At 57.2% G+C, this 13,533-nt stretch overlaps 2 protein-coding genes across 3 annotated transcripts; one reads left to right on the top strand and one right to left on the bottom strand.

Annotated features, from left to right (window-relative positions):
* Positions 1–29: 29 nt before the first annotated feature.
* FCHSD1 (FCH and double SH3 domains 1) lies at positions 30–5,237 on the top strand. Of its 2 annotated transcripts, XM_019620284.3 has the most exons (19): positions 30–132; positions 351–448; positions 559–604; positions 1,423–1,496; positions 1,722–1,866; positions 1,943–2,079; positions 2,157–2,220; positions 2,292–2,420; positions 2,551–2,673; positions 2,761–2,856; positions 2,927–3,034; positions 3,114–3,218; positions 3,422–3,670; positions 3,750–3,833; positions 3,919–4,096; positions 4,183–4,388; positions 4,470–4,560; positions 4,624–4,691; positions 4,860–5,237. In XM_019620284.3, exons 1-19 carry the CDS (start codon positions 112–114, stop codon positions 4,917–4,919), a joined length of 2,082 nt encoding a protein of 693 aa, XP_019475829.1. In that variant the 5' UTR covers positions 30–111; the 3' UTR covers positions 4,920–5,237. The 2 variants fall into 2 exon arrangements, with proteins under 2 accessions (XP_019475829.1, XP_010717139.1); XM_010718837.4 differs by having other exon boundaries at positions 4,470–4,691.
* A 643-nt stretch (positions 5,238–5,880) lies between these two features.
* Positions 5,881–13,360, bottom strand: RELL2 (RELT like 2). The gene is made up of 6 exons (XM_010718839.4): positions 13,142–13,360; positions 12,393–12,458; positions 12,249–12,315; positions 11,949–12,137; positions 7,882–8,362; positions 5,881–5,986 (listed from the first exon to the last, which is right to left on the bottom strand). Exons 1-6 carry the CDS (start codon positions 13,347–13,349, stop codon positions 5,945–5,947), a joined length of 1,053 nt encoding a protein of 350 aa, XP_010717141.1. The 5' UTR covers positions 13,350–13,360; the 3' UTR covers positions 5,881–5,944.
* Positions 13,361–13,533: the final 173 nt, after the last annotated feature.

Raw genomic sequence — 13,533 nt, 5'->3', positions numbered from 1 at the left:
GCGGTGGGCGTGGTTTGTAGCGGGGGGCGGGGCTTAGAGCGGAGGGGCGGGGCGGAGCCTCAGTTCCGGGCTACGCACACGCGCTGCGCGGCCGGGTGCGGGGTTGGGGAGATGCAGCCGCCTCCGCGCAAGGTGAGAGCGGGGTTGGGGTGCAAGAAGGGTGGCATCGGGATCTGCGTTTGGGGACTGCAGCAGGGATGGAGATGAGGACGGGGATGGAGATGGAGACGGAGACAGAGACAGAGACAGAGACGGGGATAGGAATGGGAATGGGATGAGGATGAGGATGAGGATGAGGATGAGGATGAGGATGAGGACCCCTGGGCAAGGGTTGAGCGTTCTGCCTGCAGGGGAAGCTGAGCCAGGTGGTGAAGCTCCATTTTGCCGAGCAGCTGTGTGGTCTACAGAGCAAGCAGCAGCGGGATGCCGAGCTCCTGGAGGACATCAGGTAAGGCCATCCTCAGCCTGCTGAGGTGCAGGCATGGCCATGTCACCCGTGGAGGTGGTAGGAAGAGGTGGCCCCACTGCCACTCTCTGCCCTGCTGCCTTGTCCCACAGGTCCTACAGCAAGCAGAGGGCTGCGATTGAGCGGGAGTACGGGCAGGTAAGGGTGTGTGGGAAATCAGCCCTGCAAACAGGGCTTGGATGGGGCCCTTGGGAGGAAGGGTCAGCGCAGTGCCAGCTGGGAGGGATCGATGCATCCTGGAGCACTTCGCTGACCGTGGCACAAATGCAGTCTGCTGAGTTTTGGGGCACAGTGGAAGTGCCCAAGGGGAGGAAGCGTTCCCACTCTTGTGTCTGCTGGGTCATCACAGGGCTGGCATGTATCTGAGCTCCTGGGGCTTCCCACTGCATCCCTTGGGGTCTGCGCTGTAACCTGAGCCTCCCTTCCTGTGTCCCCTCTTCTCAGCTCATTGGGGTTTTGGCAGTTCCACTATCCCCACTCCCCCCTGATCCCTCTTCTCTCCTCCAGCATCACCCAGGGGGCTCTGAGTGGGGCCTGGCCCCTCACTGCACTATGTCTTCTGCCTCCCTCCTGCTGCCCTGCTGCTTTCTCGGCCACTTACCTGCTCTGGGTTCTCAGCGCACATCTTGGTGGGTGTAGCACCCCATGGGGGCCATCCCCATGGGGCAGAGGGTTGGGTTGCTCTACGCTTGAGGCTGCTCTGCCTTCACAGCTGGCATCTATCACCGATATCCCCTTCCTGGTCCTCACCCCTGAAAGCTGCAGCATGTGAGCTTTCCTTTGCCTCCTGCCCCAAGGCAGCATTATGGAGCCAGCCTTCACCTCGTTTCCCTGCATGGGCAACCTGACCCCCTGGAGTGACCATTGGGTGGGGGGGGGGGGGCCCTCCCCTACCCCCATCCTCTGAGCCACAGCAGGGTGCTCATGAGGGATTAGTGACAGCACTCTGTCCACAGGCACTGCAGAGGCTGGCAAGCCAGTTTGTGAAGAGAGACTGGCAGCGGGGCCGCAGTGATGCTGGAGACTCAAGGTGGGCTATGGGAAATAAGGACGGGGACAGAGGGTTGACATGTGGCCTTCCAACCGGGAGGTGACAAACACCAGGCTGGATTTGGGTGCTCTGAGGATGCAGCACTGGATGGGACATCCCCACAGATGTGGTACCTGGGGCTGCCTGTCCCTGTGGGCATCCCCAAAAACCTTGTGGATGCAAGAAAGCCCTACAGATTGGCAAACTCTGTTCCCATCCCTACAGGAGTGTCTTTGCTGTCTGGAAGGGCATTATTGAGGGGACTGCATACACAGGGCAGGCACGTGTCACTGCCTCTGAAAGCTACCGCAGCCTGGCTGCTGAGGCCACCAAGAGCTCCCGGATGTCCAAAGAGAGGATGCTCAAGAAGGTATGGGGTGAGGGCACCTCCCGCAGCGCTGGGTGAGGCAGTGGAGATATGTCCCAGGTCTCATGTCTCTTCCCAGAGCATGGAGCAGCTGCAGAAGGCACAGGCAGAGCTGCTGGAGACGGTGAAGGAGCTAGATAAAGCAAAGAAGCAGTTCAGCCACCTGCAGCGCAGCAGCGAGGTGGCCAAGGATAAGGCTGCCGACGTGGAGGCACGGTGAGCAGGGAGGGGACAGGGGCTGCCATGGTAGTACTGGGGATATGCTATGGTCTACCTGTCCCCATCCTTGCTAGACTCCGTAAGAGTGACCGGAGGATTTTCCACACCAAGGCCAGCCTGCAGAAACTCAGTGCCAAGGTGGGCAGCACAGGGATGGCACAGTCCCTGAGCATGGGGACAATGTGTCACCTTGCTGTCCCCATCCCCAGTTCTCCATGCAGATGGCGGAGTACTCAAAGCAGCGGGCAGGGGTGCAGAACGAGTACGTGCTGACGCTGGTGTCTGCCAATGCCCACCTGGAGCACTACTACCATGTCGAGCTGCCTGCCATCATGCAGGTGGGGGCTGTGTGGGGGGACACCGTGTCCCATCACAGTCACCCAATGGGTGCAGGTTGTCGTGTGGGGCTGGGGCTGGCCTCGCTGGCAAGTTTCCATGCCTGTCCTTATGGGGATGTGCTGTCCATAGGCTCTGGATGGGGACCTGTATGAGCGGCTACGGGACCACCTGAGCACGGCTGGCCGGGCAGAGGTGGAGAGCTGTGAGATCACGCAGGATTGGTTCCAGCGCATCTCAGAGGCGGCCGCACGGGTACTGCCACCCATCCCATCTCTGTGCTGAGTGGCACGTGGTGGGGATGGGAGTGCATCCTCCAGCTCCTTATTCTCCCCTATGAAGGTGTGCCGGGAGCAGGACCTCCTACTTTTCCTGCAGGACCACACCGCCTTCATGCTGGTGCCTGAGCAGCGCTTCCAGCTTGATGGCATCCAGGAGGTAGATATGAGAATCAGTACAATATAGGCTACACACCTGGACCCTTCCCAACAACCCCATCCTTGCCTAGATGTCCCTGCTGCAACCAGAGGATGGCGGAGCCAGCCTGGAGAAGGAGGCACGGCGCTGGGCCATGCGGGCAACACGAGACAGCAAGAACAAGGCACATGGCGAGGAGGTGGGCACATAGCCCTGGCTGTCTCTCCCAAGGGGTCTCGGAGGGTGACTGCTGCAACCCCATCTTGCTGCCCATGCAGGTGCTGCAGAGGCTTGAGGCCAGGAGGCACCAGGTCCCCGAGGCAGAGGTGGCCGCTGTGGAGCGGCAAATGGAGGAAGTGCGAGAAAACATCTGGAAGGCAGAGGTGGGTCCCACATGTGCTCAGGGTGCCCTCAAACTTCATAACCTCCTGGGTGTGCAATTATGCTGGGACGCTGTGCTATGGAGCAGCCACCCTGGGGACTGGGTCTGTGTAGGAAGGGGTGAGGCTGGGCTGTCCCCCACCCCATAGCTGTCCGCTACTCCGTAGGCATCTCCATAGTCACTGAAGCATCCTTCCATTCGCAGGTTGGCAGGGCAAAGGCAGAGGCACGACTGGCACTGCTGCGTACAGCGGGGCTGGATGTGGATTCCTGGCTGGCTGGGGCTGTGCGCGCAGGTGTGGAGCTCCCACGCACCCCCAGCACAGAGGCACCCACAGGGCTGGACCCCACTGAGTTCGATGACTATGACAGCGATGAGACGTTTGAGGAGGCTGAGCCCGGACATGCTGCTCGCACCTACCCCTACACTTGTCGGGTCATCTTTGGGTACCAGGTAAAGCCACTGGTGCCATGCATTCAGGGGGATGGCACTGCCAGCCTGGTTCTCATGTGTTGTCACCTGTCCCCTGCAGGGCTGCCATGCAGATGAGCTATCCATCGCGCAGGGAGAGGAGCTGGAAGTTATTGAAGATGGTGATATGGAGGAGTGGGTGAAGGTGGGATTTCCCATCCAGCTTGTCCCAATGCTGGGGGCCTGGGGACACATCACTGGGATGGTAATGTGGTTTCTGTCCCTTCCAGGCTCGGAACAAGGCAGGGCAGGTCGGCTATGTCCCTGAGAAGTACCTGCTGTGCCTGAGCTGTGTGGGCAGTGAGTCGGGTTCAGCTGCCAGCACTGGAACCACAGGACCTTCGGGGGCAGCCCTGCAGCGACAGCTGTCCAGCATTATGGCTGCGGAGCTGGTCCTGGAGCCTGGAGGTGGGTATGGGATGGGGACGTGGGGCATCGTGCTGGGGCAGGGCCAGGGGACCACATCTCGGGGTGCTGAGCCACTCTGCCCACAGCTTGGCTGGTGCGAGCCCTGTATGACTATGAGGGGCAGAGCCCCGAGGAGCTGAGCTTCCCTGAGGGAGCCATCATCCGCGTGCTGCCCCGTGCTGAGGATGAGGTGGATGATGGCTTCTGGACTGGAGATTTTGATGGCCGAGTTGGTGTTTTCCCCTCGCTGGTAGTGGAGGAACTGACTGGGGCACGGGGCACAGCTGGGCAGGTCAGTGGTGGTGGTGGTGTTGATGTCTGGGGGGCTCTGTGCTCTGCCCACCCACTACACTGTGTGTCCCTGTGTCCGCAGGAGCTTCCCTCACCATCCCCACCACCTTTTTCCCCTCCTGGCCTTGCACTCAGTGCCAGCCTGGGTTCCGGCCCTGAACTACTGCTGGAAGGTGAGTGTCAGGGGGGTGGCCTTGGGGGCACTCAGAGCCTGTCTGAGCCTTCTGTGGATCTAGTCTGCAGGCATGAGGGCACAAGCAGCGGGCAGAGCTCTCCAGACCTGGCAGCCAACCGCATCCGTCCGGTATGTGTCCCTTTACAGTGATGCTCTGACCCCCAAACCTATCCCAGAGCTCAGAAAAGGGCCAGAAGAATCCTCTGTGCTGGGATATGGTGTGATTCTGGAGGGGTTCAGGGCAATGGGACCCCCTTCCTCAGCCTGAGGGCCCCACGTCTGTTTTTCTCCCCACAGCTCCGCGCACCGCCCCCACCTCCTGGCCGAGCCCCTGACCTGGAGCAGGACCTCAGCTGACCCTGGGTTGCCCAGGCTGCAAAATCATTGCCTATCCGCACATGCCCCTCACCCCTGGGCTATTCCCAGTGGTGCAGAGGGGAGCAGGACGCACGGCACAACCTGCTACTCCTTGAGCTGGTCTCCTTGGGGGCCGCATCCTGCCCAGCACCGCTCGTGGGGCACTGCTGCACAGTGTGGGGCAGCCATGTCCCTGCCTCTGCCTCTCGTCCATAGCATCACTTCCCTGGGGCCTCTGCTCCTCCCCATGCTGTGCGCTGCACCGTGTCCAGCGTGGGCACAGAGTGGCCATGCCCCTATTAAAACCAGTTCACCCCACCGCCGTGTTCAGCAGCTTTAATGGTTTTAGCTCATCTATTTACAGTGCGGTTCAACACCAAAGCTCACCCTGCAACGGGGCAGGGCAGGAGGCTTCGTCTCCATCAGCATCCCCGGGGTCTGCGTGGTCCCTTCCTATTGGCACCACGGGCATTGTGCTGGTGCTCGGTGGCACCGCCGGGGCTGTGATCTGCGGTGAATTCAGGGTTGGGGGGCTCAAGGCGGTGCCCCTGCCCATCCCTGTAGCATCCTTCCTTGGGGTGCGGGGCATGGGCAGCAGCGGGGTGGTGGGTGCAGTGGGGGGAGTTGGGTAACTATTGCTGATGGGATGAGGTCTGTAATGTCCGTGCGTCGCTCTGGCCATGCCAAGTTGCTCGCCCAGGTTGGGGCCGGGGCCAGCTGCCCCCCACAGCTGAGCCTCCAGCCCTGTGTGGGGCCAGGGGCGCTGTGCCTGCTGTCAGCCACCAGGGCCAGGAGTGGAGAGGAGCTGTGGGGATAGAGAGGGAGGAGAGCAGGACGGTGCTTGGCTATGGTGCATCTGGAGCAGCCTCATTCCATCCGCATCTCCTGATCCTGGGTACCCCTTGAGAGAACTATAGGGGTTGTCCGCAGACAAAAGCTGGTAGGGTGGGCTGTGACCCACTGCCCGTGGCTTCCCCCCTGCCCACCCCTGGATGTGGCCCCAAGACTGGAGACGAGCACTCACATCACACAGTGGCTCCTCGGTCGTGCACCACAGCGCTGGGCTCCTATGGAGGGAGGAGAGATGCAGGCATCATGCATCCCGTGGTCACAGCAGTGACCCTTCTGGGTGGAGTCAGCACCACTGACTTACAGCCCAGTACCCCATGAAATGCCAGGCAGCAACTCACAACCCTTGTGCTGGTCCTGGCAGGGACCCAGGAGGTGGGGTAGCTGCTGACTGGCTCCAGAGCTTGGGGGCAAACATCTCAGGGATGTCCCATCACCATTCTCCCTGGTGGAACAGCCCAAGGGCTGGGTGTGTAGCTGTGCCCAGTGCTATGCATGCTCCTCCTGTCCTATGTTTTATGCCATCCCACAGCTGTAGGGCTGGGGAATGCCCTTTTTGCCCCCCTCTCCCAGCTCTCCTCAAAGAACCAAAGGGAGAAGTCTGGCATTGCAGAGGAGCGGATGAAAAGAAGGAAATCACCATATCCCCGTGTTTGCCCACGAGACCACACAGACCAGAGGCACTGTGGTCATTGCCACCATGATGGGCCAAGTGAGGAAAGAGGACCTGGTGCTGTCCCTATAGGAGTCTGGAGAGGGGCCGCAGCCCATCAGCTTTGTTGTTGGGCTGTCCACATTCACGTCCATCCTCCTTTCTCCAGGCAGGCTGCCAGCCCTGGGACAACCCCAGCACTGAAGCACACTATGGCCTTTCTCCAGACCGACCATTTGAGTTCCTCATTCTCTGGCTCTTAAGAACCCTGAGGCAGCAGCAGGAAACAAATGCCTCTTGTTGCCTGGGGCACCCACATCTTCACCAGTGCTGTTCTGGGGCTCATTAGAATTGGGATGATTGGGAGACACCAAGTGCTCTTCCCCTCCCTGAGCACCAGCCCTCCAGAGTGGCAAAACATCTAGGATGCAAATAGTTGGGTTTACTTCCTCCTGGACTTCAGGGCATCTTTAACCTGCCTGTATGTTGCATTGGTGAGCTCTGTGCACCAAGACCACCAGTTTGGGGGATGCTAAGCCATGGGCAGAGGCAAAGAAGCCCTCATCAGGGAGACAAGGAATGATGATCCCAATGCAAGTGCCCAAAGAACCAAACCACGAAGGAGACCAACATATCCCTTGCACAAAGGACTGGAAGCAGCAGGGTCTTTGCTGCAAACCAACAACACCCTGCCTTCTCTTGGGAGTGGGCACCGGCAGGGTGGGAACAGTGTCATGCTGATTTTGTGTGTCCCAAGGAGAAGCCACATCCGTTTGGACCATGCCCTAGCCAGCAGCGTTGGTATTGCTGAGGAGGGCTCAGAGGGTGGAACAAGACCATCCCTCTGCCCTGCTGGCACATATATTAACAAAGGGATGGGAATATACAGTCAGGGAAGAGGGTAGGAGCAGGGTGAGCAGGACTGAGGAGGTCTCATGCCACATCAAGCCCCAGCTCCTCTACAGTCTCTACAGTAGGAGTCACCCTATAACCTTGGGCTGGAGAAGAGGAAGCTCCAGGGAGACCTTGCTGTGGTGTTTCTAGAAAGAAAGGGGCTCATAAAAAAAAGTGGAGAAAGGCTTTGTACCAGGGCCAGTAGTGACAGGATAAGGAACAAGAGTTTCAAACTGAAAAGGTTTAGACTGGATGGAAATAAATTTGTCACTATTAGGGTGGTGAGATGCTGCAAGAGGCTGCCTGGGAAGTTGTGAATGCCCCATCGTGGAAAGTGCTCAAAGTTGTGTGAGACAGGGTTTTGAGCAATCTGATCTGATGTCTCTGCCCAGGCAGGGGGTGAACTCCGTGACCTTTAAATGTCCCTTCCAACCCCAAACATTCTGTCATTGCATGTTTGGCAGCACCCAAGCACCCTGGGACCTTAGTTGGGTGCCATGCCACGGTCCCTCAGCCCCTCCAACCCAGAAGACCACACAGGGACAAGAAGGAGGAGGAGGAACCCACCTGCTGGCCCATGTTCTCTTCTCCGGGCTGCCTCCTGCTGCTGTCTTCTCTCCCCATCTCATCCGGCACTTCGTGTAGGCTCAGGCTCCCGTGAATATCCGACACCTCATCTGCTGACCCCAGTCCGGCCTCCTCCTGCCCCAGCTGACCTGGGATGCTGGGACTCGACCCTCCCAGAACCCGGCGGCTCAGCAGCCTCCGCTGCCGACTGGTGCTCCCAGGAGAGCTGCCCACTGCAGTGCCAGGCACTGGGGTGCCGGTGCGGCTCTGCTCTGTGCCCTTGCCACCCTGTGTCCCCTCCTGCACAGCCCCATTCTCCAGGCTACCCGTGGGGACAGTCCCATTGCGAGCCTGCTCTCGTTGGAACCGCTCACTGCTGTGCTCCAGCTCCTCCGTGCTTGGCTCCTTGCTGCCATCAGGCTGGGCACCGTCCTGCTGCTCATGGAAAGCCGGCTTCTTCCCGATGTGCGTGACACGGAACCTGCAGTAGGGTGACCAGGTCAGAAGCTCTTCTCTTCTTTCTCCCACTGTTTCCTTCCCACTGTTATTTCCAGCTTTAGTTGGGAGTCTCTCTCTTTCTCTTTTGTTGGAGGATCTCCACCCCTCAGACTCCTTCAACACCACTGATAGCCACCCCAGCCATGCCCTATTGACCTGATCCCATATTTCCCTCACTTTTTGAAGAAAGTGCACCCAGTGCTGCAGAGAGAAAGAGAAAAAGCCCAACCCAGATGTTGACTGGTGCAGACCTGGGTGGTCTGCCCTTGGTGGGATGGGGATGGGATGGGGAAGGGGATGGGGATGGGTCTCTGTTCTATGAAATGCCCTGAGATGCAGGTTGGCCAAAACAGGGCTTGAGGAGGGACTCAAGTGTGGATTCGGGGGATGTACAGTAAGTGGGCTGAGCCCAGGGAGGAAGGGATGCTCTGAACAGTGATGATGCCACCAACCACAGGGATGATACTGACCATGAGGACACTATTGACCATGAAGACTTCACCAATTGTGAGGACTCTACTGACCATAAGAACACTACCAACCATGGGGATGCTACCAACCATGAGGACATAACACCTGGTGGCTGACCACTGTTCAGGAAGCAAAAGCCAGAAATCCCAGCAGGCAGAGGGAAGACAAGGTTTTGCAGGATGAGCTGCATTTAAGCAGAGGAATCAGAAGCCAGTAGGAACTGCTTGATTAAAAGCCACTGAAGCACACTGTTCACAGTCCTCTGGGACAACGGATGGTGTCTAGGTGTTACCAAGCCTCTATCGTGCACCAGGAACAGCTCAGAGCTCCAGGACAGGAAGGAGAACAACCACAAAGTTGGCCTGACACCCACAATGTGTGAGTCCATAATTGGAGGTGATTGTAATGTTGTGGTTGGGGAGAAGGGAGAAGCAAGGGAGCTACCACAACCTTGGAATGTGGGAGGAGTATTGCATAGGCAAAGTGTAAGAGTCTAAAGTGAGCTGGTTGTGACTAGCGCTCCGATTCTGCTTCGTAAGCATTACGAGCCCTTGCTGGCCCAGCAGACAGGAAATCTGCAGAATGAGTGGGTGTCCAGTGGCCAAGGAACGTTGGATTCATCAGAGGGACATGACGCCCCACAGCCACACTCACTGCACGAGTCACACGTGGAGCAACCACAGAAGGACCGGGCTCTGCTGAGCTCAACTGTGAGTCAGCCAGAGAAAATGCAAGTTTAGCTCAAGCACCGCTCAAAGAAACGTAAGACCTACAAGTTAAGAGAATGGTCATCCCAAAAAGAGGAGTTGAGAACACAGGTCCATGCACCAGATGAGATGTCAGAGGTGAGGGAGCAAAGACCACCTCCAGACTGAGTGGTCCCAGAAGTGGAACAAGGATGGATTGGTCAGTAAGCGGATGTGAGTGAGGGATGGGACATCAGAAAGATGTTCAGGATCATAGCTCTTAAATTCTCTTCAAACACAAGGGAGCTCCAGACAGAGACAGAGCAGGTCCTAAGCAGAACGTAAGAGCACTGAGCACCCAAAATGATAAGCTTATGTCTATAGGGTAGACACTACAGAGTCCTCAGCATCACAGCTAGAAATGGTGCTCATAACTGAAAAGCCAAGAAGATGCACCCTGAGAACTGCTGGGTCAGGCCAAACAGCATCAGATGTGACCTTCCATCCAAAGACTTGGAGATGAAGAACCAGCACTGTGATACAAGACCAACAAATGTTCCATCGGGCAAGGAGAGCCTGGGAGGAGTTACGAATGACAACACCATTTCTTCGTAATGCCTTTGAGCAATGTCAGCCTGAGAGAGCTACAAAAGACTCTGAGAAGCTGGAGGGGACTCAAGAGATAACGTAAGAAGCCTTTGGATCATGAGGCAGGAGTGCTTTGGCTGTCTGCCTAAGCAGCATGGCTGGGACACTTGGTTCAATAGGACACAACATGCTGCAGCTGAGCAAGCCCGGGATGAGAGCTCTGTGGGTTGTGGATGAGCTCTGCCATTCCCTTATGGGGCTGCCCAGCAGCATGGTAGAGGTGGCAAAGATGAAAGGTTTAGGGAGAACCCTAAGAAAGATGGCAAATTATTCAATAATATGAAAGTACGGCACACATAGCCCTGATTACTCAGAATTACAGGATTATTTAGGTGGGAAAGGCCATCAGGAGGTCTCCGGTGCCTCCTGTCCCCCCATAACTGGGCCAATTCCCACCCTCATTCCAGTTGCTCATGGCCTTCTCCAGGCAGGTTTTGGAAGCCTTCCTGAACATCCATCTCCTTGCTCCTACAGTCCCTGTCCCAAGATGAAATATTTTCTTTTCATGCTCCATCCATGTTTCTCTTGTTGCAACTTCTGGCTGTTGCCTCCTGCCCTTCCAATGTGCATCTCCAGCAAGAGACCAGCTCCATTTTCACTTCAACTCCTCCCACCCCTTTGAGTTTTAGGGAGCAATTAAATCCCCCCAGAGACCTCTCCAGGCCAAACAAACCCCATTCTCTCAGCAGCTCTTCATCGGCCACATGCTCCAGCCCTGCACAGCTGCTGTGGACCTACGCTAACCTTGCAGTTGGACCTCATACCAAGGAGATTCAGGAAGTGAGAACTTAAAATATAACCTTGGAAACATCTTATGTGACATGAAGGATAAAGAGAGATAACAAGGATAAAGAGAGAACATCAGAATGTGAGGGAAGGTGCAGTCAGGGACGGAGATCAGCTTCTTCATGCACTCAGAGGTGAGTGAGAGGAGATTGTGAAGAGCATGGATGAAGGACATGGAGGAGAGATGTAGCTGGGCTCCGGCCAGGGAATGAGATTAGCCACGAATATGGGGCTGTACAGAGGTCTGGTTTACCAGCCACCAGTCCCAAAACTCAGGCCAGCTGACAGCAAGGGCACCAGCTCCCCTCAAAGCCCCCAGTTCCCCACCCTTGTGAGATTCCTGTCTCTGATGGTAGAAAGCCCACAGCCCTGGTGCCCAGTCTGGCTGAACGTCACCAGAACACTTCTGCTGGGGAATGGGGCAGCCTGGGCAGGGTCACAGATTGCATCAGTTACTCACAGCGCAGAGACCACAGGTAGCTCAGGAAGTCCCTTGAGGTGAGAACAGATGGGGACTGGGAGACTATTTGTGGGATTTGTCAGTACACTCCCCTATTCTTACCTTCCTCCCACAGTATCTAATTACCATAATTATTGCAGGCGAAGACTTGCAGCAGAATAGCCATTCTTTCATTCTGGTGGGAGTTACTTGCAACAGGGACCTGCTGTCTCCCCTCTCCATGAGATCCCTACAACCTGCCCCACAGGAAGGCTGCCTCCTACCCTGCTGTAGGCTCAGAAGGGATGTGGGTTTGGTGCTGCTCTGCTCTGAACCAGCGGGACAACCCCAGCCTGAGTCACCAAAGGGAGGAGGAGGGAGGAAACCCATGTGTCACAGCCACACACCACGGGAATTTCGAGGTGTGAGAGGACCCAACAGCAGGGCCAACCCAGGGCACGAGATGGGGAGGAGCATGAGGCAAGTGGACAAGTGGGACAGAAAAGACTTCACGGAGCAACGTTCCATCTGAGCAGTACCTGCCCACTGAGAAGACAGTGGTCTCTCCAGGGTGCATCCGGCCTTTGCCATCCTTGGACCGGCCCTGGCGGTGCAGTGGGTGCCTCCTCCTTTTGCTGCAGTGGATGCAGGGGGCTTGCGTGGAGCCCAGGTGCACTGTATGGTGGTGAGGGGGCCCTCCATCCTGGCTGTTACGGTGGGGACAAAGGCTGCAAGAGGAAAAGGACACGACAGGTCGAATCCTCAGCACCAAGGTGACACACAACGGTTTCTTCTCCCTGACTCTGGAAGAGCCACAAGCTGGAATAGGTTTCCCTCACCTGGGCATTGGCACTGCGATGTCCCCGTCATTGTCCCCCAGCATCTCCTTGAGGGCTTCTGCATTTGCTGAAGAGAGAGGAAAAAGGGATTGTGTCAGCCAAAGCGGCCAGCAAGGCTGTGAGCCAGCCCTAGGAAACACTCACCTTCATTCTGGATGATGCATCTCACGATCTTCTCCACGGTATCCTCGTTCAGCTCCTCCTCTTCATCTGAAAGGAGAAATTACGGTGCCTGAGGGGTGGGATTGGGCCAACCTTACAGCACCCGGCTGCAGGGTGCTACAGGGCTAAAGGTCTAAGGGTAAATGGGACAAGTTCACATACAAGAAACCCAAGGAGGGCTTGTTAAATACATAGAAACAATCTCCAATGGAGGAAGTCCCAGAGTTATGGCATTTGAAGCTTAAAAGAGCACGCTGGGGCAATACAGCTGGATGTCTGCCCTGTTTTGGTACCCATCCCCAGCACCCATCACAACACGCTTTTGGCCGTTTTGGTGACAGTAGGCCTGGCTGGGAGACCTTAGCCCAGCCTGCAGGGTTGGCTTTTCCTGTGAGCAGGTTCAAGCTAGTGGGGAGCTGCCCTGCGGAGCACAGTCAGGGGCTGCTGCCCAAAGAGATTTCCCAAGGTTGTGGCATCTCCAGCAATCAAAATCAGCCTGGAAACTTCAGACACCATCCATGTGCAGCCAAGTCAAGCAGCTTACTGGGACCAAGCTCTGCCTTGCACCCAGACTCAGTGCTGCCTGTGATAGGGACAGCCCCTTGGTAGCAGGGCTGAGCTCGCTGCCCCATCGCACCATGCATCCTCCAGCCAGCCCAACTCACACCCAAAGGCTGTGGTTGAAGTGTCCCAAAGGGCAGCAGCGGAGCCCCCCAAACCCCTGTACTCACTGGCCTGGAGTTCTGCCAGCACGTCCTTGTTATCTGGGTCGAGTTCATCCCGGAACGTCCTGCACCGGTAGCCCTTCTTCTTCAGGACATGGCAGATGAGGAACCCTACCAGCCCCATGATGAAGAAGACCAAGACAAGGAGGAAGACCATGTACAGGCTGTGCTGGGAGTCGGACTCCCCATCTTCGCTGCTGCTCTGGTCGGACATGCGGATCTAGGAGAAGGGGGAAGGTGGCTTGGAGACCCCCAGCAGGCTGCCTGCGCCTCCTCCTCCTCTTCTCCCTCAGTCCCCATGCTGCCTCCAGGCCCTGTCGGGTCAGACCCGGCTCCCAGCTGGGGATGAGATGAAGGCTCAGCCCTGCCATGGCCGGCTCAGCTCTGTTTCCCAAGGA

This window comes from Meleagris gallopavo, chromosome 15 (genome assembly GCF_905368555.1).
Source record: "Meleagris gallopavo chromosome 15, MGAL_WU_HG_1.1, whole genome shotgun sequence".
Lineage (NCBI taxonomy): Eukaryota > Metazoa > Chordata > Aves > Galliformes > Phasianidae > Meleagris > Meleagris gallopavo.
This window is presented reverse-complemented; position numbering and strand designations above follow the sequence as displayed.

Coding starts and splice junctions, on each gene's coding strand:
- RELL2 (XM_010718839.4), bottom strand. CDS start 13,349: ATGTCCGACCAGAGCAGCAGCGAAGATGGGGAGTCCGACTCCCAGCAC. Junction 12,459..13,141: donor GCTGGCAGAACTCCAGGCCA/GTGAGTACAGGG, acceptor TTCTCCTTTCAG/ATGAAGAGGAGGAGCTGAAC. Junction 5,987..7,881: donor AAGAGAACATGGGCCAGCAG/GTGGGTTCCTCC, acceptor CTCCCTCCATAG/GAGCCCAGCGCTGTGGTGCA.
- FCHSD1 (XM_010718837.4), top strand. CDS start 112: ATGCAGCCGCCTCCGCGCAAG. Junction 133..350: donor TGCAGCCGCCTCCGCGCAAG/GTGAGAGCGGGG, acceptor TTCTGCCTGCAG/GGGAAGCTGAGCCAGGTGGT. Junction 3,834..3,918: donor ATATGGAGGAGTGGGTGAAG/GTGGGATTTCCC, acceptor TGTCCCTTCCAG/GCTCGGAACAAGGCAGGGCA.